The sequence below is a fragment of the Callorhinchus milii genome, unplaced genomic scaffold, assembly GCF_018977255.1.
Source record: "Callorhinchus milii isolate IMCB2004 unplaced genomic scaffold, IMCB_Cmil_1.0 Scaffold12, whole genome shotgun sequence".
Taxonomy (NCBI): domain Eukaryota; kingdom Metazoa; phylum Chordata; class Chondrichthyes; order Chimaeriformes; family Callorhinchidae; genus Callorhinchus; species Callorhinchus milii.
The window spans coordinates 6,446,606-6,469,047 of NW_024704753.1; the positions used below are offsets into that span (position 1 = coordinate 6,446,606).

At 41.6% G+C, this 22,442-nt stretch overlaps 1 protein-coding gene across 11 annotated transcripts in view; it reads left to right on the forward strand.

Annotated features, from left to right (window-relative positions):
- The window catches only part of magi1b (membrane associated guanylate kinase, WW and PDZ domain containing 1b), a 232,553-nt gene that overhangs the window by 192,849 nt on the left and 17,262 nt on the right, over positions 1 to 22,442 (forward strand). For 4 of the 11 annotated variants that reach the window (XM_042339539.1, XM_042339542.1, XM_042339545.1 and 1 more), the window contains 9 exons: positions 3,358 to 3,386; positions 4,382 to 4,598; positions 9,577 to 9,668; positions 10,413 to 10,605; positions 13,379 to 13,666; positions 15,350 to 15,550; positions 16,035 to 16,125; positions 16,657 to 16,708; positions 21,589 to 21,732. In XM_042339539.1, coding sequence (XP_042195473.1) covers positions 3,358 to 3,386; positions 4,382 to 4,598; positions 9,577 to 9,668; positions 10,413 to 10,605; positions 13,379 to 13,666; positions 15,350 to 15,550; positions 16,035 to 16,125; positions 16,657 to 16,708; positions 21,589 to 21,732 — 1,307 coding nt within the window. The remainder of the gene's footprint in view (positions 1 to 3,357; positions 3,387 to 4,381; positions 4,599 to 9,576; positions 9,669 to 10,412; positions 10,606 to 13,378; positions 13,667 to 15,349; positions 15,551 to 16,034; positions 16,126 to 16,656; positions 16,709 to 21,588; positions 21,733 to 22,442) is intronic. The other 7 variants (XM_042339540.1, XM_042339547.1, XM_042339546.1 and 4 more) reach the window with 4 other exon arrangements.

Below are 22,442 nucleotides of genomic sequence, written 5' to 3' on the forward strand. Positions count from 1 at the left end.
CCGATATAACAGCCCCCCCAACCCCCATGATAATGAACACCTCTGTAATAAAAATAAAAAACTTTCATGGGATGGATAGCATGATCCTAGTTTCTTTATGATTCTGTGAAGCAGCATTATAGAGAAGATTTTAGATTTCAGGAACACTGATTGCAGTCGAAGGCTATAGTAACACATCAATGACCCTGAAGGTCCGGAAATGACTGTGTTGGAACTGACTGCAAGTCTCAAGGTTACTTCTATGAGCCTGAAGGCCAGCGGTGAACTCCAAAGGCTGAATATTGTAGTCAGTATTTTACTGTACTGCATCATGAAATGCAGGAGGATGGAGGATTGCGAGGCATTGAGACTGAATAGACCGTGGGTCCTTCACATATTCCCTCCTCAGCAGACACTGAGGTGAAAGTGTCGAACTGTTCACAGTCGAATGACTGATGCTTGAGGCCCTGATATAGATGGTAACACAGCTCCGGGAAGTGTTTTCAGTGACTTTGGAGCACTGATAGAAAGTAGTTGGTCCTCTGCTGGGCGCTGACGTCTGTTCAAGGGAAGCAGTGTGAACCTTTTTGTACGTGATGCCACTGCCTCCAGATCCTCGACTGTCCAGCACCTTGGGATGTCCTCCTGACGTGAAAGGGACTATTCAGTGTAATTTGTTGTTGTTGCTTCTGGTTGCTGAATCATTCAGTATTCAAAGAGGCCAATTATCTGAGGGTCTGTGGAGGTTATGGTGAGGGTTTATGGACCTGGACCTAGGCCCAAATCATCCTATTTTCCAAATTGTTTGGCTCAGGAGGATATTGCAAAACGTTTCACAGGATAGCCAATTTGCTCACAGCAGTGTCCTACAAACATCCATGTTGTCATCTTTGGGAATGGGGAGGAAAGAAAGTAGGTTGTCAGTGAATTAACAAATGTAAGCAGTAAAATAGAGAGATTTGGCTCAGCAGAGTCTCTCTGCGCTTTGTATCAGTGGATTTAGTGCTGAGACTGGCAGATGGACAGCTCTGCTGGAGACCACACCTCTCACACTGCCATAACATTGAATCTATCTGTGTTGCCGTTTGTCAAATGGATCCTGTGCATGTGATAATTTTTACCTTAAATAGTTTAATGCTTTATCTGCTGGGCCTGGCATATTTCTGATTTGTCCTGGGGTGCTCTGCACTCTGAGAACTTGCAGCTAATTAGCTCAGTACTGGGATAGGTGCAGCCACAGAATAGCAAAGCAATGCTGTGCTTTCCTGCTGCACTTGAGAAATAATAACAGATGGATAGTGACTGGTGATGGTTTGTACAGTTCAGGGTGGGCAACTCGTCATTTCGCTGATATCCAAGGTGAAAAAATAAAGGATTACACAGGGTTGTTGAAGCAGTTAAAAGTTGAATGTGTTTTAAGGTTCAATATTATAAAAATGAGCAGTGGTTGGATGTCACGTTGTTTGAGGAAGGATTAAGTTTGCTTCATTTTTGGAAAAAAATCTAAAAGAAAATGCAAGTCTTCTCCTTTGGTTCTTAAAACTCAGGCAGCGGATGTTAAAATAGCAGGAGACTCTGAAAAGGGTAGAGAAAGTTGGCAGCGAAGTCAACTTGGGCTTTTGAGTTGCCGAACTCAAGTGCCAAGGACTGAGAACTTCAACTAAGAAGAGAATGACGACCGTAACTGGTGGATGGGTGGGTGTTGGTTATTTGGTTGGATGGAGGGAAAGACAATTTAACTACTTTTGCTAACAGCCACCGTACAGGTATCGGAGATGTTTTCTTAAGTGAAGGGCGCTATATAAATGCAAGTTATGATTGTTGTTGAATTACTCCCTCCTTTAATTTGTCACATGAGAGTGGACAGCACTCAGGAGCAGAGATGAATTAAGGGGCACAGGATTGTCCGATTGCTACAACTAAGTAATATTTTAACTCAGGCTCCCAGCTGTGCCCATCATTATTTAATAGCACAGATATATTATGAAGTATATCATGCTGACGTGAGTTAATGGGTTAGTGCAGTTGATCGTAGCAATCGTACAATCTCCGAGAGATTTTGAGGATGAGGTCAGAGCTTTTCAGATGGTTTTCAAATCATGGATTCCAGGATCTTATGTTTTTTTTGGATAATATCCTAAAATAGGATTTTGAGGTGGAGGGATGTATCCAGCTGGATTATGAACTGATTCATCTTGCAGAACACAAGTGATTTTTCTGAATTTGTAGTAGTTAGAATTTCTTTAGTTGGAAAAGGGAATGCTTTCAAAGAGAGGTTTTGATGAAGAAAGCCCTCTGGACCATTTGATCTCATCAATACCCACCCTACCGTCCATCCATCATTGCATCGTGCTATTTCTTTTTACATAAAAATGAGTCCAGTGTCCCAGCCTCAAATGCTCCTCCCAGTAAGTACAGTGTTGTGAGCGTCTCGTTCTGCTGGAAATGAGAAGTAGCACAAAAGGAAGGGCAGAAGTGTGTAAAGACCAGCGTAGTAGTAGTAATAATAATAATCCTTGCATTTGATGTAGCGCTTTTCACGTCTTCTAGATGTCTCAAAGCGCTTCGCAGAATATACTGTAAAGTGAATTCACTGTATATTTGTGGACGAAACACGGCAGCCAATTGTGCACAGCAGTGTCCCACAAACAGTCATGGATTGAAGTGACCAATTCATTATTTTTTTTTCTTGAGGGATTATTATTAGGCATGTGGAATAAGGAAACTTGCCCATTGTTTTGTCCTGCTGGGAATCGAACTCATATCTCTCACTTGCAAGGCGAGTGCTCTAACTACTGAGCTACAATGTAGGATCAATGTTAGTGCTTTGTGTCCAGAGCACATTACAGGATTTACTGTAAATCTGTGTGACCAAAGTAGTCAAATAGAGTGAACTTCTGTCCACGGAACCTTTTTCCACTTTAGTTTTATTCTACAATATAAATCCACTGAAGGGATAAATACACATTTCAGGTGTATTTATATGTAACCAGTTTGTGAATCAGAAATGGTTTTAGGCTGTGCCTGATAAATCTGAATTCTGACTTTCCAGTGCCACATGACCATTTCTTATTTCTATAACGTGCCTACATCTTGTCCGAGCATTGGGGCATTTTTTTGTTGCAGAATTCACCGTCTCAGGCCACGTAGGCTTGATTGGGCTGCTGGAGGCTGCTGATTCACAAGTCAGCAGAACTGATGCAGCCACATTTCACAGTCCTGTAAGACAATCTGAACAGACTTAGGCCACAGCAGCTCACACGGAACTTGAGAATCTCAGGTCCACAGATTCATTGTGTCAGAGTGATGCATTTGGAGCGTTTTCTGTACTTTATTCCTGTAATTCTCAGGGTGTCTTTTTGTTTTGGTGCTACATAGGACTACCTCCCAAGAAAAGCCCAAAGTCGGTAAGTTTTGAAAAGGACTCTGTTTCATTGTGTGTGCTGTTAGCTGTATGTTTCCTTATTTCCTGCTCCCATTTACTAGGGTCTCAATGTTGATTTCTTATTACTGAATTACCCGTGTGTGCTTGTGTGTCTGTCTATCTCTTTGTGTTGTCTGCCTGTGTCTGTGCCTATCTGTATGTCCAACTTGCTCATGAGATGCCTAAAACTGCTGTTCGGACTGCACAGCAGGTTGGGCTTTGGAAACTGAGATTGACGCAAAAGAAATCTCCCGTTCTCACATCCCAAGCCTCCGTGTACGTACCCCCCCAATCGAGCACGAAGAAATTCCTAAAATAGATAATTAATGCACTTCTCTTGGCTCCAAGGCAATGCTGATTAAAGTCACATTAAAGTAACTCCAGGCCCAGTCCGCTGTCAGATTTTATTAGGTCTATGAAGGGGAAGCGTGGTTGCCCTCACTATCAAATCAGAGAAATGTCAGCCTGCATGTGCTGCTTTGTCAGTCTCAAGTATTATTTACCCTTTGGTGAAATACATCTATGTGCAAGGAATATGTTCACTTGCAGGGCATTTTCGTGATTTTTTTGGATCAATTTTTCTGTCTCTCTCTCGCTCTCCTATAAAAACACAATCCCACTAAATGCTTTATTTCACTAACTGTTCAGCTGAAATGCATCACTTTGCTCCGTAACCTTTTGAAGCATGAACGCAAAGTTAGCGTCGAAAATGCCTTCTACTGCCTTTCTCCCCATCCATCCAATGTGATGGCATCATTTACTGTGACGAGCTGAGGCAAAATGACAAGCCGCAAGAAATAAATTGAGCTTGAATGTAAAATAGAAATAACTTTCATCCCCCTCTCTCCCCCCCCCGCCCCCCAACCCAACCCCACAACAAATGCATGCACAAAAAATGGGAGCTTTGTATTGGATCTACTGACGCCCGATGACAAACTGGAAAACTGGAGTGACCCCTGTTCTCTCACATAATTGCAGCAGGCACTGGAAAGGAAAGACAGCCAAAACAGCTCCCAGCATAGTGTGGCCAGCCATCGCAGCACGCACACTGCTTCTCCAGTCCTGGGTGCCCCTGGGCCCCCCGACTACCCTGCCAGCGAAGCGCCTGCACTGGAACAAGTGGATAACTCTGGGCAGAGGAAGCCAGATCCCTTTAAAATCTGGGCCCAGTCGAGGAGCATGTATGAAAGCCGGCGTAAGTGTTACCAAGTGTGATCTCCCATGTAACTGGCAAAAAGTGCACCTCTTCCTCCTGATTAATGTTTTTTGGAGTGAGGCGTGAGGGTTGGGGGGGGGAGAGGGAGAGAGTGGGGACACAGAAATACCATTGTAGTGGGTAAACAAAGTACAAGCTTGACCTTTGTAGGGTTTGTGTTTATACTCTCTGCAATTTAGGATTAATTTATACCGGATTCATTGAGTTCACTGACATTACCAAAATGTCACATTGTTAATGTTGTCAAAAGCCATCACTAAAACATGCAGAAAGCATCTCTCAGCGCTCCAGCGAGGACCTATTTTGTGTTCTTAATACATTTTCATGATAACTTTTAGAATTGTTATGTTATTGACCGAAGAGGAGTGGCAACATGAGTGGCAGCTGCTTCTTGGCTGTCACACTGTTGAACATATAACTGCCCTTCGGTCCTTGTGTCTTACTGACTGTTCACAGCACTGTTGTCCTGGCAATGTTAAACAGTTGAGGCTTTATGTACCATCCTGTTATATACTACAGTGAAAAAAAACAGTGAAATGTGGAACAGAATCATTCGCAACTGGTTAGTGCCTGAAGATTTGCAGACTTAACATTCGTACTGAGCACTCACTAGCCTTTTCCTTTCGCTTGTCAAACTGTCTGGCCTACGCTGAGTGTTATAAATGGACAGGTGGGGATGGATGGGGATTATTTGCATGTTCCTGTGAATGAAGTTATATTACTGAGGGTTGAAATGCAATGTGTTGCAAGGTTCCGAAACTAGTGGACGGAATGAATTTTATTTGAATGGCAAGCACTAATATTTTGAATTAATTTGCTTTGCTTGTGTGGGTCTAGTTTATTTCCCCACTCCCTTCAACAACAACAACAACAACAAGATTCCATTTATAAAGCGCCTTCCACGTCAGGAGGACGTCCCAAGGCGCTGCACAGTTGGGTCATGATAATATGATAATAATAATAATAATCCTTGCATTTGATATAGCGTTTTTCACATCTCAACATCTCAAAGTGCTTCACAGAATAGACTGTAAAGTGAATTGACTGTATATTTGTGGGCAAAATGCAGCAGCCAATTGCACACAGCAGTGTCCCACAAACAGTCGTGGATTGAAAATGACCAATTTATTATTTTTTTTATTTTGGAGGGATTATTATTAGGTGTGTGGAGTAAGGAAACTTGCCCAAGGTTTCGCCCTGCCTGGAATTGAACGCAGGTGTCTCGCTTACAAGGCGAGTGCTCTAACCACAGAGCTACAGGACTCCACATGGCTGAATCTGAGCTATGTCACAGACCTGCAAAATGGCTTTATAAGGTGTCCAAATCAGTCGGGTCACAAACATCTGCTCTGAGTGATGTGCAGGGCCAACAGAAAATTGCGGAAAAATTTTCAAAAATTGAGTGGAAATTTGTGGAGGGTGTTTGATAAATTTTGTGGAAAATTGCAGGGAGTCGATTGGGAATATGGAGAGTTACATTTTACTGGCAATCTACATATTTTCACTTTGTTGATACAAACTAAACATGAAGAAATAACACTTACAATATTAGATGTAAAAAAATTATGGATCCTTTCTTTAACAAACCTGGGTTGTGGGGTGGGGGGGGGGTGAATTATTTCTGACTGAGGGGCTCCAGGAGGCCACTCCTGCCTTTTTGGGCCCACCATCGCACATACATTAAAGTTCACATACACAGAGAAAGAGATACACACACTCACAGTCAGAGGAACACACTCACAGACACAGAGAGACACAACTGGCAGCAGCATGAGAGGAACGTGGAACTCAATGCCAGACGCTGTGGACAAATCAGGAAGTATTCATTCATTTAAGTATTGATTCATAAATTGGATGCATGTATGAGGGAATACAGGGGTATGGGAGCTTAGGAGTATGGAGGTTCATATGGAGTATAAACACCAGCATGGACTAGACAGGCTGAATGGCATGTTTTGTTGCTCTGTGCATACAACTCAATGTGGCACCCAGAGTGCACTGTACATAACTCTCAATTGATGAGTTCTGTGGTGTCTTCGTCCCATTTGCCTGAGACAAACTGAAAAACAGCTTGTCGATATTTAAATTGTGAACAGAATCCTACAGCTCGTTTCCATCCAGGAGACTAATTTGTCAGTGGCTACTCCCTTAAACTAATTGAGTTTTAATCGTCACAGCGTTGCTGATGGAGAATTCGTAATTGGAAATCAATGGCTTTTAATTCCTTGTCCCACAATAAATGCAATTGGATTTTGGTATTGTTAATGGCTCCAGTTACCATCCAGGAAGTATTGCAATTGATTTTGATCTGGGGGACGCGATTGGTAATTTCAGTAAATTCACCACAAGGATCAATCATTTCACGAGCAGAAATTCACAAGAACAGTGATTTACCTGATGGGAATTGCCAATCGCCAAACAATAGGACAGAGCAGAGATCAAGAAGCCATTTAAGGCTATCTAAGGATGGGCATAAATAAGATTAATAATCCTGGGATATGAAGGTACAGCCCAACTCTTTGAATGCTGAGCAAAGTAAATTTCAAACAGAAAATCCAAACTCAAATCAATATATTCTTGCATAAGTTATTATTTATTTGTAGATTAAGCCAGGATTGTTAAGCACCTTGGAACGTTATATCGCTGTGAAATGTTAACGTGTAATGTATTTGGACTTACTGTTTTTTTTTAAAAAAAGTTTTGATTCGTGTTTCTCTTTACAATGAATTTCTCTTTTTTTTGTATGTCTGTCTTGCTCCTTTCTTAATCCTGTCCTTGTTTTTTCCATTTTTTTTAAAAAAATGTGCTGTTTAATTGATTTTCTACAGTTTTGTGCCTTGCTTTTTGACATCTCATTGTGCAATTTTCAAAACTCTCATTGTTTTCAGCATTTTCCTTTTTTTGTTTTAAATCTTGACTATTTCAATGGTCCTGGGAGGGGATGAGGGACTGTGTACTGGGAAGGGAAGCCAGGACTCCCATGTTTTTTCTTGCAGTGTATTAATTCCCTGTAGAATGTGGTCGATTGCCAATTTGTGTTCTGTGGCTGCTCTACAGAGTTTCTGAGGCAAGGTCAGCAGCACAGTGTCTAAGCACAAAGGAGCTACAGCCTCTAACAATGCACTGCAGAAATAAACTGCAATAATTACACACTCGGGGTAAAAAGCATACGAGTTTCCAAAAGACCAATACACAGTTCAACAGTATCTAGCAGTATTTTGTTTGAAAATTTTCACCTACCTGTTTTTCTATATTTTTTTTCCTTTTCCCACCAACCCCTGCTGCTCCCACCCCACCACCACCCACCGGGGTGAAAGAACTCATTTAATATGTCACAAGTGCTTATTCTTACATTTCCTTCAACAGTGAATGTAAACAAGCTGTTTATAGAGGGTATCACGGCTGTGTATGAGAATCAAACACATAGTTTTCAGCAGAAATGAATAGAAATCAGGAGTGAGAGCCCTGGCTGATTTTAAAAAAATATACAGTATATACATATGTAATAGTCTTCCCCCTACTTCCTTAGCTGAGATCACACAGATCAGAAAACTTCTTGGTCTGTTTGGTTTAATTCTCTTTTGATTACAAAAGAGATTTGGGTGGAGGAGGTCCATTTGGTCCATTTGATCTCATCAATCCATCTTCCTTTTCCAGCATCAAGTTGTTTCTTGAATGAGTTCAGAGTCCTGGCCTCAATTACACTTCCTGGTAACCAGTTCCAGGCGTTGATTACCTCCTGTGGAAAGACATACTTCATGATGTCTGTGCTTAAATGGCCCTCCACAGCCATGAACCTGTACCCTTTTGTTTTGCGGCATTGGTATATCTGTGACCAGTTCCAGGGTCACTTGCTCAATCCCATTTAGCATCTTTTACACTTCCATAAGGTCCCTTATGAGATGTCTCTTTTCAAGTCCAAAGGGTATCATCTAAGGGTAATTTATGTTATTGAATACATTTTCAATATTTTTACTTCTACTTTAATGACTCCCTTTACTCACATTCTTTGCCTTTACGTTCCTCTTGAGAGGTTTATTGTGACTGATATTGAGGGTGAGGTGAGTTGTGTAGCAACAACAATCTCTGGCATAGTTTAAACATAAACAAGATGTATAACAGCTGCTAATATGAGTTACTCAATATTCCCGGTGCGTTTGCTGAAGTGGGGGTGAACTGACAGCTGATTGAAGCTGGCCTTTATTCAACTCTAAAAGAGGCTGGCTCATGCAATTTTTTGAGCATTACAGAATAATGGCCTTTATAGAAATTCAGGCATTCACCAGACATTAATGATCAGTGTCTCGATCAGTTGTCACTCATTTCTTTTAACCTTCAGCTGCTGAAAATCCATTTCAACGGGCAGTAGGAAGAGCCGAGTATATAGAGTGTTAATCTCTCCGCTAATATTAAACTAATCGCTTATGCGTTCTATCGTTTGTCAGAAATTGTTTGAAAACATTTTATCCGAGCAATTTATAATTTCCTCTCTTCCCCTCTCACGCAAACACACTGGCCAGTCATGTGTTTGCATTGTCAGAGAAGTGGTGCTGCTATGTTTCTTTTTGCTACCAGCTGGAAAGGGGAGAGGTGCCACACGCAAAGGTGCAACAGATTTATTACCAAAACTGCTCATTGAATTCAGACCCACTCAGCTGTGTCAAAGTCATTTCTGTGATTCATGATTAACTTTATCACAGTAAATTGGAAAACGGGAACCGTCGGCCTGCGAGTCAGACCGAAAATCGATTGGGGATGGTGGCACCAATTTGAGCAATGGAGCCCTATAATTTGACCGTGTCACCTGCTGAAACATTCTAAGGCTCGTAAAACTGTCAGCGAGACCCAGCAGCAGAGGAAATACTGCCACTGTCTAGGCCATTCCGGAAAAGCCATTGACCTTCATTATGTTGTTCCACATGTATGTTGTTGTGACATCTGTACGCTTTTCCCACAGTTCCCGATTACCAGGAGCAGGATATTTTCCTGTGGAGAAAAGAGACTGGTTTTGGATTTAGGATTCTCGGTGGGAATGAGCCGGGGGAGCCAGTAAGTAATGCAAGTCGGTTTCCGGCATGAAATGTCTTGTTTGAAATATCTGTTGCGCCTCAGTGACAGCAAGATAAGGGCTTGCTGTGGTTCAATGGTGATGGAGGGCATTAAAATACTGCTTCACCATCATCAAAAAGACAAGCAATACGCCCCTCGAGGGAGGGAGCGAGAACACAAGAACAATCTGCGCTTATATAGCGCCTTTCACTATGGGAGAACATCTCAAAGCACTTCAGACTTTGACTGGGAGCCTGAGTTAGGAAGGGGGGAAATTGGGAGGTGGCGTGAAGTATCGACGCCAGTTGGTAGGATTAATAATATCAGGCAGGGCTCCTAGAATGAACCATGGTTATTTTGATTTTATTACACAATGCTTGTTATTTGAAACTTTGAAAGAATCACCATCAAGTTGCTAAGTGAGGTCCTTTGTTTTTTTTCCTTTCCTGTTAATATAAGTACCCATTCAACCTTCCACACACAGTCAGTCATTTCCCGGGCCATAAATCCACAGCCTGCGACAACAACAACTTACCTTTATATAGCACCTTGCAAGTCGGGAGCACATGTAACCTGTTAAAACGACACTAGGATTGTTCCTCTCTTACCTCTCATCTTTTCTGTAGAAATCTTGTGTTTCGCTGTGAAATAATGCAGGCTTTGGTAACGGAGCATTCCCTCACGGCTGTTGAATGCAGCCTCTTCACTTTGCCCTCATCGATGCTTCTGTTTCCTTTTGGACAGATCTACATCGGCCACATCGTGCCCTTGGGGGCCGCGGACGCTGATGGCCGCTTACGCTCGGGTGATGAGCTAATCTGCGTGGATGGCACATCCGTGGTTGGAAAGTCCCACCAGCTGGTGGTTCAGTTGATGCAGCAAGCTGCCAAACAGGGCCACGTCAACCTGACTGTCAGGCGCAAAGGGGTTTATCCAGGTATGTGAGCCGAGCATAACCCGTTGAGTCTTATAGCAACAATGTTGATGTTTAGATTACAAAGTGTGAGCAGTAATATCCGAGGTTTACCAAATAATAATCGTTATCGTCCTGGCATTTGATTAGCGCCTTATCATGTCGTTGAGACGTCTCAAAGCGCTTCACAGTCAAACTGCAAAGCGGATTGACTGGGTGTTTTGTTGGTGATACATGGCAATCAATTGCGCACCTCAGGGTCAGCAGCAAATGGTAAATACTTCAGATAAATGTCTCGAGCTGTGGTGACCAATCTGTTTCATTTGATTATCACGATGAGCCCCCACCAATTAGTGAAAGCAGGAGCCAATACTGCTCTCAAGCCCACACTCTTAACTCCACTCAGCAGTTCCTTTTTCTGCCAGGGGCCACCTTCAGTCAGAATCTGGCTTCTTTAAATTTGGAACTGAGATCGAGGTTTAAGTCAAATTACAATGAGATCAATCCAAACACAAATCAGTTTGTGAACAAATGCTATTTTACTTGATAAATTGGTTCTTGTGCTGGATATAGCTGGTTACCAATTATGATCTGTTTCTACTTCACCTGCATCTCTCAGCAGGGTCTTCTGCAAGCTTGTGTTTCTCGGCTTCTGTCCATTTTTCTGTAACGCAGCAAGAAATTCACAGAATTGGGACTTCTTTATTCTCTTAGTTAATATTCTAGGTGCTAATAAAACTGCAGCAGTGTGTTATTTTTCCTACATTGTTATACAGTATTTAAAGTCTTTACATCAGTACGAGTGCATAATGAGCCAGGTTGCTGGTAAACGTGCTATACAGTAAGTGCCCAATTGTCTCATTAGTGCATGATATAGCAAAACTCAGGAGCAGAAGCTTCTGAAAGTCCACTAATTGAACAAAGTGCACTTTTCTGGAGGTTCTGTCAATTTGCTGTCACCTTAGAGGCTCCAGGCAGCAATCCAAGCTGATAATGAAACTAGAAAATGCAGGTGCTTGAAAGTTTGTCTCTTGTTGCATATTTTGCACAATTTGTACGCTTTTCAGAATCTTTTTCCTTGAAGGTAAGCCTAGCTTGTGTGTCATACTGGCTCAGTCAGTAACACTCGCCTGAGTCAGGCCCCACGCCAGGACTCTTGGGTTTATAGTCTAAGATACAGCAGTGCTTGGGATGTGCTGCAATGTTGGAGGTGCCATTCTTCAGATGAGACGTTAAACTGAAGTCCCATCTGTCTGTTCAATCAGTCATTAGAGATCCCCTGGTGCTATTAGAAAAGAGAAGGAGTTTCTCCCTGTGTCCTGGCTAATAATATCCCAGATAAAATTGGTCATTCACTTCATGGCTATTTGAGGGACATGCTTTGGGCAAGTTAACTGTTGCATTCGCCTACAAAATACGCAATCATTACACTTCACAGTAAATTCTGTGGGGTGCTTTGAGATGCTTCCTGACATGAAAGACATATCAAATGTAAGGATTATTATTATTAGTGTTGCTATGTGTGCTGTACAGACAGCATGCACACATCCTGAAACGAATGAAACCATTGATGTCTGTGCAACAGACTCACCTTCAACTCAATACATGAATTGAATTGCATCGTTTAGATGATTCACTCAGTGACTCATTCTGCAGCATTCATTAGGAGATGGCCAAAGTCCGAGGTTATATGCAGCCTGAGTTAACACAGTGCAACGATTGATCTCAAACTGAGCTCCAAAATCAATATGTTCGGCTTGTTCTTGAGAGTGGTGGGGGGGAGAGCATAGCATAGAAGGTTGCCAGCTTCCTATTTAAATCGCTCCCACCCAGTGAAATCTCTCGGGTAGGGGGAATCAAGTTGCAACCATCTCACAGAATAACATTTGTAAGAAATTTAAAAGTCAATTGAGAGGCTGAAATCAGTACTGTTTCCCCCACCCCCAAAAAAGCATGCATTGTATTCACCCTTTCTGTAGTGTTTCCAGAATATTGCTCCGATGCTGCTTGCTGCTTATTATCCTTTTTTATGGAAGGACGTGATGGGTCACATCCAATCCCGTAATTTTCTCTGAGAACGAGTGCACCTTTCAGTTATTGGTTAACACATTGTAAACCAACAAAATTGTTGGGATTGCGTCAAAATCTGCTCCGCTCCAAGCGGTGAATGAATCCTCTCGAGGCATACGTTATTACAAGATGACACTTTAAAATAATTGTGCAACTCTGGAAAAAATATTCCCCTCTCCCAGGTGGCCCCCAAATGGGTTAGAAAACAATGTAGTTATGAAATCCATGGAAATAATTGAAGTGGCCAATTCGTTGCTTTTCAGTAATTTCAGTAGTTACCAAATTGTTCAGAAAAGACTTCAACACTTCTTTGTAACCTGTATGGTGGATTGAAGTGCTTTCACATAAACAAGTGCACTGCAACTTCCAGAGGAAAGGAAACACATTTCCACTTTTTCGTCAAAATTGGCTCTCCTATAATTAGTGAGCAGCTCTCATACAGAGAAAATAAGCACTATTAATGGATCAGGAATGGATTAGTGCTACCACTGGTAGAGAAGAGTGCAAAGTGAAGTCTTACTACCAGAATGTACTGTGTTCAAGTGTGACATATTTTCAACTTGAAATGCTGACAGCGCTCCAGCTGAGATGCACTTTAACATAAAAAAATTTGAACAGTGAAGCTCAGACCATCAAATATTATTCTTGTTCAAAGTCATTCTTTCCTCTTTCTTGACCGACACGGTGGTTTGCAATAATGACTTTTTTTAAAATCCTCTCCACCCAGCAGCTGTGGTGAAAGCTGATAACGAAGTCCCAGGTTCTCCAGCCTCTTCTCACCACAGCAGCACCCAAGCCCCCTCCCTGACCGAAGAGAAGCACACCCCACAAGGCAGCCAGAACTCCCTGAACACAGTGAGCTCAAGCAGCGGCAGCGCTGGGGCTGTGGCGAGCGGTAACGCCGCCAGCGTCAACATGCAGCCATACGATGTGGAGATCCGTCGCGGAGAGAACGAAGGGTTTGGCTTTGTCATTGTCTCTTCAGTCAGTCGGCCAGAAGCAGGAACGACCTTTGGTGAGTTTTTGGGGTAAAACAATTAACATTCAGATAATGGAACAGACTGATGTGCTAAGACTGCTGAAAATCACATTTATTCCAAACATTATATGAAGGATAAACCTCTTCCAGTGCAACATTTAAATACTGCAGATGTAGCTGCTAAACAAGTCACACATATATTTTTGAGGCAGAAATTATTTATCGGTATACATTTAGCACAATGACTTCTGTATGAAAATGCGAATATTTATTTTTAAGCAGGAACTGAGAAACCTAGATTTTAGTAAATTGTAGTTTGACAAGGAACACTTAACTGTATTTGTCAGAGCAATATATACAACATGTAGAGTATTTTAATTGTGTGTGGTTTTATTATGGTCATTGGACTTTCCTAAAACCCTGCATGAGAAATCTGCTTTCTGCTTTGCTAAGTTTGTCTTTGCTACTTGTATGGCTCATCATATCTGGGCAGTTCTTTGGGTGACGTGAGTGAGTGTGCTTTCTTGTCAATGAATGACCTTAGCTGATTCAAGCTTGGCTTTTTAATTTCTTTTTTTAATGTCTGAGGTCGCATAAGAATCCACACAGTTGAGCTGCTGTCGCTCTCTGTAGCTCATGGTTTTTAATGGTGGCAGTACTTTCTGAGTATCGAAGCTTTAGCTTAGAAACTAACGTCTTGGTTAAAACTAGTCTCACTGGGTTTCAAGTTTGCTTTCCTTTCTGCAATGAGAAAGAACAGAACATTGGCNAAAAAAAACTAATGAAGTCAAACACATGAAATCCACACCCACGGTGTAACATCAATGTGATCAATACTGGAGCAAAGTGTCAGAGGCTGTGATGCCGGGTTTGCATTAGGAGTTTAGACAACCCTGAAACCTCGAAAGGAATCTATCCTCCCCGAGATCCTAAGTTTAACTTTTGGAGGTTCTGCAGAACCTAACCCACAAAGTTGCTTTTGTTTATTCGCATGCAGTGAATGTTGTCGTTTTTTGCACAACACTGTGTGAGTTCATTCTGGATGAGAGCACTGATTGCGAATGTCCACTGTTTAAAGTGAATGTAGCATCCTTGGCAGGACTCCTGGTTAAGGCTTAAATCTCCAAAGGTTTTACACATACATTCAATTTTATCAGTACTTGCCCATGCTTAAAATCTTTATGTTGGAACACATGCTGAACATGTGGTAAGCTAAATGTCCCAGACTATAAGAGAAAACGTTAGGATCACGCTTGATTTTCCTCAAAGGTAGCTACATTGGTGATAGATTTCATCCAAGTGTCTGCGTGTTAAGACAGAGAGTACTCTTCAGTGGACTTCTGCTCACCAGGCAAGCATACAGAACCTCTACCCCCTTCCACTGATAGTTTTATCATGTACATGCAAAACAATCAAGTTATTTTATATTCAAAGAAGGAAGCAAACCTCTTAAAATGTGTTTACACCAGATTTTGAGTGAAAGCATTTTTACTTTTTTTTAAAAACAGTGACAAGTGCATATTTATCACTGCAAACTGCATTAAGTATTGACGCTGGTTGCCAATGTTTTGATCGTCAACCATGGGATGTTGTACATTCCATCATTAATTTTGCTTGGTGGCACAGTGAATTAACCCCTGACCTTCTGTCTCCCTGTCCTCCTCCTTTCCTAATGGTTCACCTTTACCACCTTCCCAATAAAAACTTGTACAAAACCAGGCAATGCATGTGTAGCCATGCCTCACAAAATAGGTCGGATAATCGAAGGAAGTCCCGCAGATCGCTGCGGCCAGCTTAAAGTAGGAGACCGTATTTTGGCAGTTAACGGATGCTCCATCACCAACAAGTCTCACTCGGATATTGTAAACTTGATCAAAGAGGCGGGCAACACCGTAACCTTGCGCATCATTCCAGGTGATGGTGAGTTAAGAGGTTTCTCTCTCTCTCTTACAGATTAATTTTATTGTGAGAAACAAAGACTAACACTCAGCGGTCTGATCACGTGTTCCTGATTGATTTTCTTTCTTTGGTGATTAATCACGCTTTTGCTTTTTGCTGTGTCTTTACTTTGTGGTGGTCCGCCACAATGGTGCCTGCTTAGAATGTAATTGGGAAATACCTTTGAGATGTTTCTCAGATGACTTAACATTGTGTATATATGACATAATAAGCCGTTTCTGTGAACAGAATTTCTATATTATAAAGACACTATGCCACACCTAGCTTCAATTAATATTTCCATATAAAACGCTACCCTAGTCTAATTGGAGATTCAAATGTAGTGCATCATGCGATTAATGATGGCATTGCTTTTAATAACTTATTTTCAAATGTCATTTATTTGGAAATTGTCATTTTTTGTTAAAAAAATCATCTCATTTAGGGTTTTATTTTTCTTGTGTAGAATCGTCCAATCCATCCTTGCTAACCAACGCAGAGAAGATTGCTACCATCACAACAACTCACACTCCTCAGCAGACACCACAAGAAGGACGGTAGGAGATCTTTCTGCAGTATACTGCGCTCGGGGCAGTACAGTCAATCTCACAGCAATTGAGAAACATTCAAGCAATGTGAATGGGGAACGCTGAATGTTTCTGCTCTACATTGCAGTGCATCAGGGCTGCTATCAATTCAAACCCAGTCTCAAAGTTCTATGCAATTGCAATTCTGCCTATGAACTTTAAGGAATAGAGGGCTTCTGTTCCTGGACATTATTATTATGGACAGATTGGGTGTGCTTGACTGCAGCTCTCATTGTGCACGTGTGGCCACTTAAGTGAGGTAGCAATCGTACACTTTTGAAGCAAACCAGAACCTAACCCCGGCATGAGTCACTGAATTCACAAGATGAGTGCATAAAACTAGAGGGAGGGGAGGGATGGAGGGAGGAAGAGGTGTCATTGCATTGCGTAAATGCAAAAACATTTAGTTTGATTTTAGAAAGTTAATGTTCAAATAAAATTGAGAAATTGTTCAAAATGGTGAAGATGGAAACTGATTTGTATTTTTCATTTTCTTCAAAGGAATAACACAAAACCAAAATCAGAGCAACCATTTGATTATAAGCCAGCTCAGGTAAGATTTGGACATAGCCGTGAGAGGCAAACCTTGGTGAATAATTGTTGAAATAGTCCCTTACAAGAAGGAAGAGACATTGGCATTTCCTTCAGCTCTGTGATCATAAACACAAGATGTGCATCTGGATGTATATATTATTCTGTATATATAAATAGATGGCATATGTATGTGGAACTCTGTCTGGTTTGGATACCCTTAAGTGTGATTATGAGTTTCCGCTTGTGTCAAGACACCCAATTTACCGAACAAATAATACCCCACATTTCCCCACACTTGCGAGTGCTCATTTTCAGATAATCTAGCTGAAGAAAGTTGTCTACTTCCTGCAAATAGATCCTGAAGGCAAGGAGTTAAGACTGACCGACCAGTTGGTCTTTCTCACAGAGCAGTTGGTTAAAGCTACTAAGTACTGTGTGACTTTAGTGTGGAGTCCTGTAGCTCAGTGGTTAGAGCACTCGCTTTGCGAGTGAGAGACCTGAGTTCAATTCCAGGCAGAGGGCGAAACCTTGGGCAAGTTTCCTTACTCCACACAGAGCCTAATAATAATCCCTCCAAAGACCAAAAAACAATAATAAATTGGTCATTTTCAATCTACGACTGTTTGTGGGACATTGCTGTGTGCAGTTGGCTGCCGAGTTCGCCCACAAAGATAGTCAATTCACTTTACCGTGTGTTCTGTGAAGCGCTATATCAAATGCAAGGATTATTATTATTATTATTAGTCCTTATGTGACCTTAAGAAGGATTTGAACCTGCAACCATAAAGGCATTAAGCTAATAGTATGTTAGTGCACTATTACCACAATTGAAATGCTTAACATGAGTGTATTAAATGCAAATGACTTTGGTTTTGACTGCAGGATGGCAGTGTATCAATTTACTATTCAAAATTTGTTGAATGTCACAGAAATGATGCCAGCAGTTTTGCTGGGAAAAAGATAAAGATTGTCATGGACTGTGCGCTCCAGTGGTAACGCTTTAATTGAGAAATTGGGAACTGCAATTTTTTTCTACATGGTTCTGCCTGAGTTTTCATAAGATAATGGGGAATGACTTCAGTGAACCCAGAGCAAATCAGTTTTCACAAGGTTGACTGGTTCACTTACATCTATTAAGTCTTAATGGAGAGTAATAACTGTATGACACTGTACCTTTCCTAAAATTAACTACCACACCTTGCAGATCACTAAACCACTGAGGATACCAATAGCAGGACGTATTGCTGATCTTTTCATACCACACGTATCCTCCCTCTGGCCTGCATGACAAGGATTGAAGTTGTTTATGCGGGTTATGCATCAATAATGGATGCTTCTGGTGCATTCTGTGTATTTTTTCCCCCCCTGGAGTTGTCAGTCAATGGCATTGTTTGAGTAAAACTCAAAACAATGCCAGCTTATCTCCCCCTCTCAACTTGTCCTTAAAACCTCTCCCTCCCAACAAGCACCAGTTCTGATGAAGGGTCGTGGACCCAAAACGTTGAGTCATTTTCCTTTCTCCATAATTGTGCCTGACCTGCTGAGTTTTCCCAGCTCTCCGTTTTTGTTCCATTTTAACTGCCTTTCCTTTGTGGCTGAAATTGGGAATTCACTCTCAGGTGCAACCTGAACTGTGCTGCACCATGACAAGTTAGATGAAACCACTTGTGACTTTGGTTGTTGGGAACCCAGGTGAAGGGTGACAGAATAAGAGCATTTGGTTATAAGTTAAAAGGGAAGAGGGAGGGAGGGGTTTCTGCAGTCCAGAGGCCCTGAGAGAAAATGTTTTAGTATTGGTCTTATTGGTCTTTGTTTCAACATATAATAGAACTATAGATAGCTACAGCACATTAGAAGGCTGTTCAGCCTATTGTGTCAGTGCTTTGAATAGCAGGCTGTTCAATACCATTTATCTGCCTTTTCCCCATACCCATGCAGTTTACTTCTCTTCAGATATCTATCGAGTTCCCTCCTGAAAACTAATATGATCCTGCCTCAACCATCACATTCGGCAACGCAATCCACATTTTCACAACTCTCTGCATGTGAAAGATATAATTCTCCTGATTTCCCCCGATGCCCACTTGCTAAATATTTTAAATTAATGCCCTCTAGTCACTAAATCACTGATAAGTAGAAATAATTCCTGTCTATCTGCTGTATCCAAACCCCTGGTAATTTTAATTATTTCTGTAGTTAGGATGCCCAGATTAGACAATGTGTGTAGCATTGTATTACTTTACAAAGATGTTCAAATGCAGCATTCGGGTCACAATCAACAAAATTTCTTTCACAGAGAAGGTTGTTCTAGTTTCTGTCGCCAAATGTGGTGAATGGACTGGGCCTCTCTTAGCAAACGTTAACTTCTTATCCTATGCTCTGCATATGGCAGAAGGGAGATTAAGTGGTCAACCATGCATATAGCTTGATGTCTCCAGAAGGGTTCCATCAAATTAAAAAAAGAATTGCGACCTACTTACTGTCATTATGGTATTGAATTGCAGGATCTGATAGGTAAAGGGTTTAATAAAATTATTTTCTTTATCTGCTGAAAGCTGCTAGCGTGATCGAGAACTGGGCCTCGCTGGAGCAGAGGAAGTTGTATTAACGGGCTCGATACGATGAACGATGCTGGTTCATTGAAATGAGAAATCACCAGGAGCATTTCCAGCACTTTGAACGGATTGATTTTCACAATGAATTTAGAAGTCGGCTCGACGTTTCCTTTTAAGCGGCATTAGATGAGCTGGAATTTTAAACGTTATCTTTCTCTCCCCCACCCCACCCTCCTTGCCCCTTGCTCACGTTAGGTCACCCAGTGCCTCGCTTCCCAATCTGAATGCCGAATGTCAGACATGCAGATTCTTAAATCTCCCAAAGCGTGACTCAGAAATTGACCAGAAATAGCGGGTGGGAAATTGCTCCAGGCAGAGATGGCAGCAATTTTAACAAGAGAAGATTAATATACGGGGATTTATAAATATCAGATGCTGTACGCACCCGAATGTGTGTCATAGAGACCCGGCAGAGCTCCTACCTACTCACCAATCTTATTTCCCATTTCGTGATACCAGTTTGTGACCAATTCAAAGAGTGGGAGAATGACATCTGGCCAGAGTTGTGGCTGGCCGTGTGACACCTCTGCGTAGGCTCAGCATTACATATTTCCAAATCCTTTTATAAATCTTCTAAATGACTCCGCCCCACACACGCTGTTTTTAAAAAAAAAGATTTTTTTCAGTGTGCATCTATTAACAACAGTTTGCATTTGTACAGCGCCACTCACGTAGGGCAGCGTCTCAGGGCGCTGGACAGTGGCGGAGCACGACAAGCCAAGTAGCCACACTAAGCAGTGTGCAAGATGTCATTCCCCCCTACACAAAACAACATTAATTTGCATTTATATAGCTCCTTGGAGGGACAGGGGCTGAACAGGGAGTGGGGAGGGCATGGAGAAGGTATCCTTCTTGTATTGAAATGAGAGAAAAATAGTAAACCGCAACTTTCTGCTTTAGTCGCAAGAATCTCAAATAATTATATCTAATTTGTAGTACTTTCTTGCACGGATTATTTAACAAAGTAACCGAGAGGGGAATTGCTTCTACTGATTGGAAGTATTTCCTGCTGCCCTGGAAATCTCCGAACGGGGATCGTGTTGGAATGGAGTTCTCACGGATCGCTTTGATGTACTTCCTTATTTTGTTACTAAGGAATCTCAATAGAAGTTGCTGTGTTTGAGCCCTGTGTTCGTCTTGTTTGGCAGAGAGATTAAAGGAAATTATTGAAATAGTTTTGGAGCTGTACCTGACAGTTTTAACATTCTTTGTTTAATAGCACTAACTATCACTCAGATTGGGTCCTCCAAATCAAACTATGTCATCGTCATTGGAAGCAGAGCACCTCTTATAGGAAAGACACTGGATGTGGTTGATCTCTCATTCTGACCTCTATCTCTCCAACAGTTGGGATTACAAGCAGCACAGATGAGACAGTCAGACTCTCGAGCTACAAGGATAGGGGCAGTCCTGATAGGGTAGTGGATAGAGCTGCGGCTTGGGGTCCAGGAGCTCGCTGGTTTGAATCCAGGCCCTTGTTGGTCTCAGCTGGGACTGCGTGGGGAGGCTAAATTGTCCCCGGCCAATCCCATGGTTAGGGAGAGAGAAAACGGCCGCAATCTCTGCACCTTGTCCCTCTTGGTAGCAGCCGACTGCAGAGAGATGACATATTTCCCGAATAACCTGCCGACACTCAATGTCGAGGCTGAACACTTGGGTGGGGAAACAGAGCAACTCGTGCCCATGGAACCACATGATAACAAGAGGGCTGGAGACCCGAGACCATACGCCAGGGGAGAGAACATCATGAAAAAAAGAAAAAAGCTGCACAGCTGATTCATGTCTAAATAAATTAAGGACATAATAAGTGTGAATGTTAATGTAACTCCCTACACAACATGCTAAACACCCAAAACACGGTATCATTTGTGTAAAATTAATGGTTTACAAACAATACAGAGGTATTAATACACTGCAAATTAATGTTGTGCTGAAGCTCTGTTGCTTGGTGCAAATTTCAAAACATGTAAATTGCCGTTTCTCTATAAATTCCCTCCTCCCTCAGCTCGAGTGCCAAGCCATGACTATTAAGCACCTTGGGACCTCCTCCTGATATAAAAGGTGGTATATAAATGTCAATTTGTATTGTGTTGTATTCTATGAGATTTTGACAGTTTCCTGAATGATTTCCAGAGCTTTTGCTTTCAACACTTTCTATTTAGGGATTCCTGCGAGCATTTCTTTCCACTTGCAGGTTTTTGGCTTGAATTTTTTTTTGTATGTGATCTTAACATGCAGCAGGACTTGTGAATTTACCACATTCATTGTCCCTCATGTCTTAAAGGAGCCAGAACTGTATACGGTCGAGTTGGATAAAGGAGCGAAAGGATTTGGCTTCAGTCTCCGTGGTGGCCGTGAATACAACATGGATCTGTATGTACTTCGATTAGCTGAGGATGGCCCAGCGATAAGAAATGGGAAAATGAAGGTGAGTGACAAATTGTGGTGCTGTTATTTGTTTGTTTCATTAGTTCTACTTAGAATATTCTCATCTTGAGCTCTGCACAGGTCTCTTAATTTTTATCATTTAGCACCAGGGATTGAAAGTGTTTTCAGTGATCCTGGGGGGAATAAAACTGTGATCACGCTTTCACATATCATTGATTTAATTAAGAGAAAATCGCTTTTTGAAGCTTTACAATTCAAATGTTTTTCAAAATTTGCATGTGGTAACTTAGATCTCATAACTTCAAAACTGAAGTCTCTTCGATCTAAAGATTGAAAAGAGTGGGGAAATAGGCAGACCAGAGCAGTCTTCTTCATCTCATGATATTTTCTGAGCCAAATTGGTGAGCTTGTGTTTTGCTTTGGTGCAAACACACTGCAATCTTCGCAGGGTTCAATAATCACTGTTGTGTTTCTAGTGAGCATAAAATTGGACTGAACGTTCGAGTACTGCTTGCAGCAACACAAGGGCTCTGACTTAATCTGATTTAGCATTGCTGACTCACTTTCACGCTGTCTTGAAATGATCAACTTTGTTTCACTCTGTAATTTTTTGGCATCTAATAAAATTACAAGCTTCATCAAGCTGTGATTATATTTTTCTCAGAGTTCATGTGACAGTTATGCAGACAGACACAGATCATTCCAATTATCCCCCTGTAGGTTTTCCAGCTGGTGATGTGGCTTAATAAT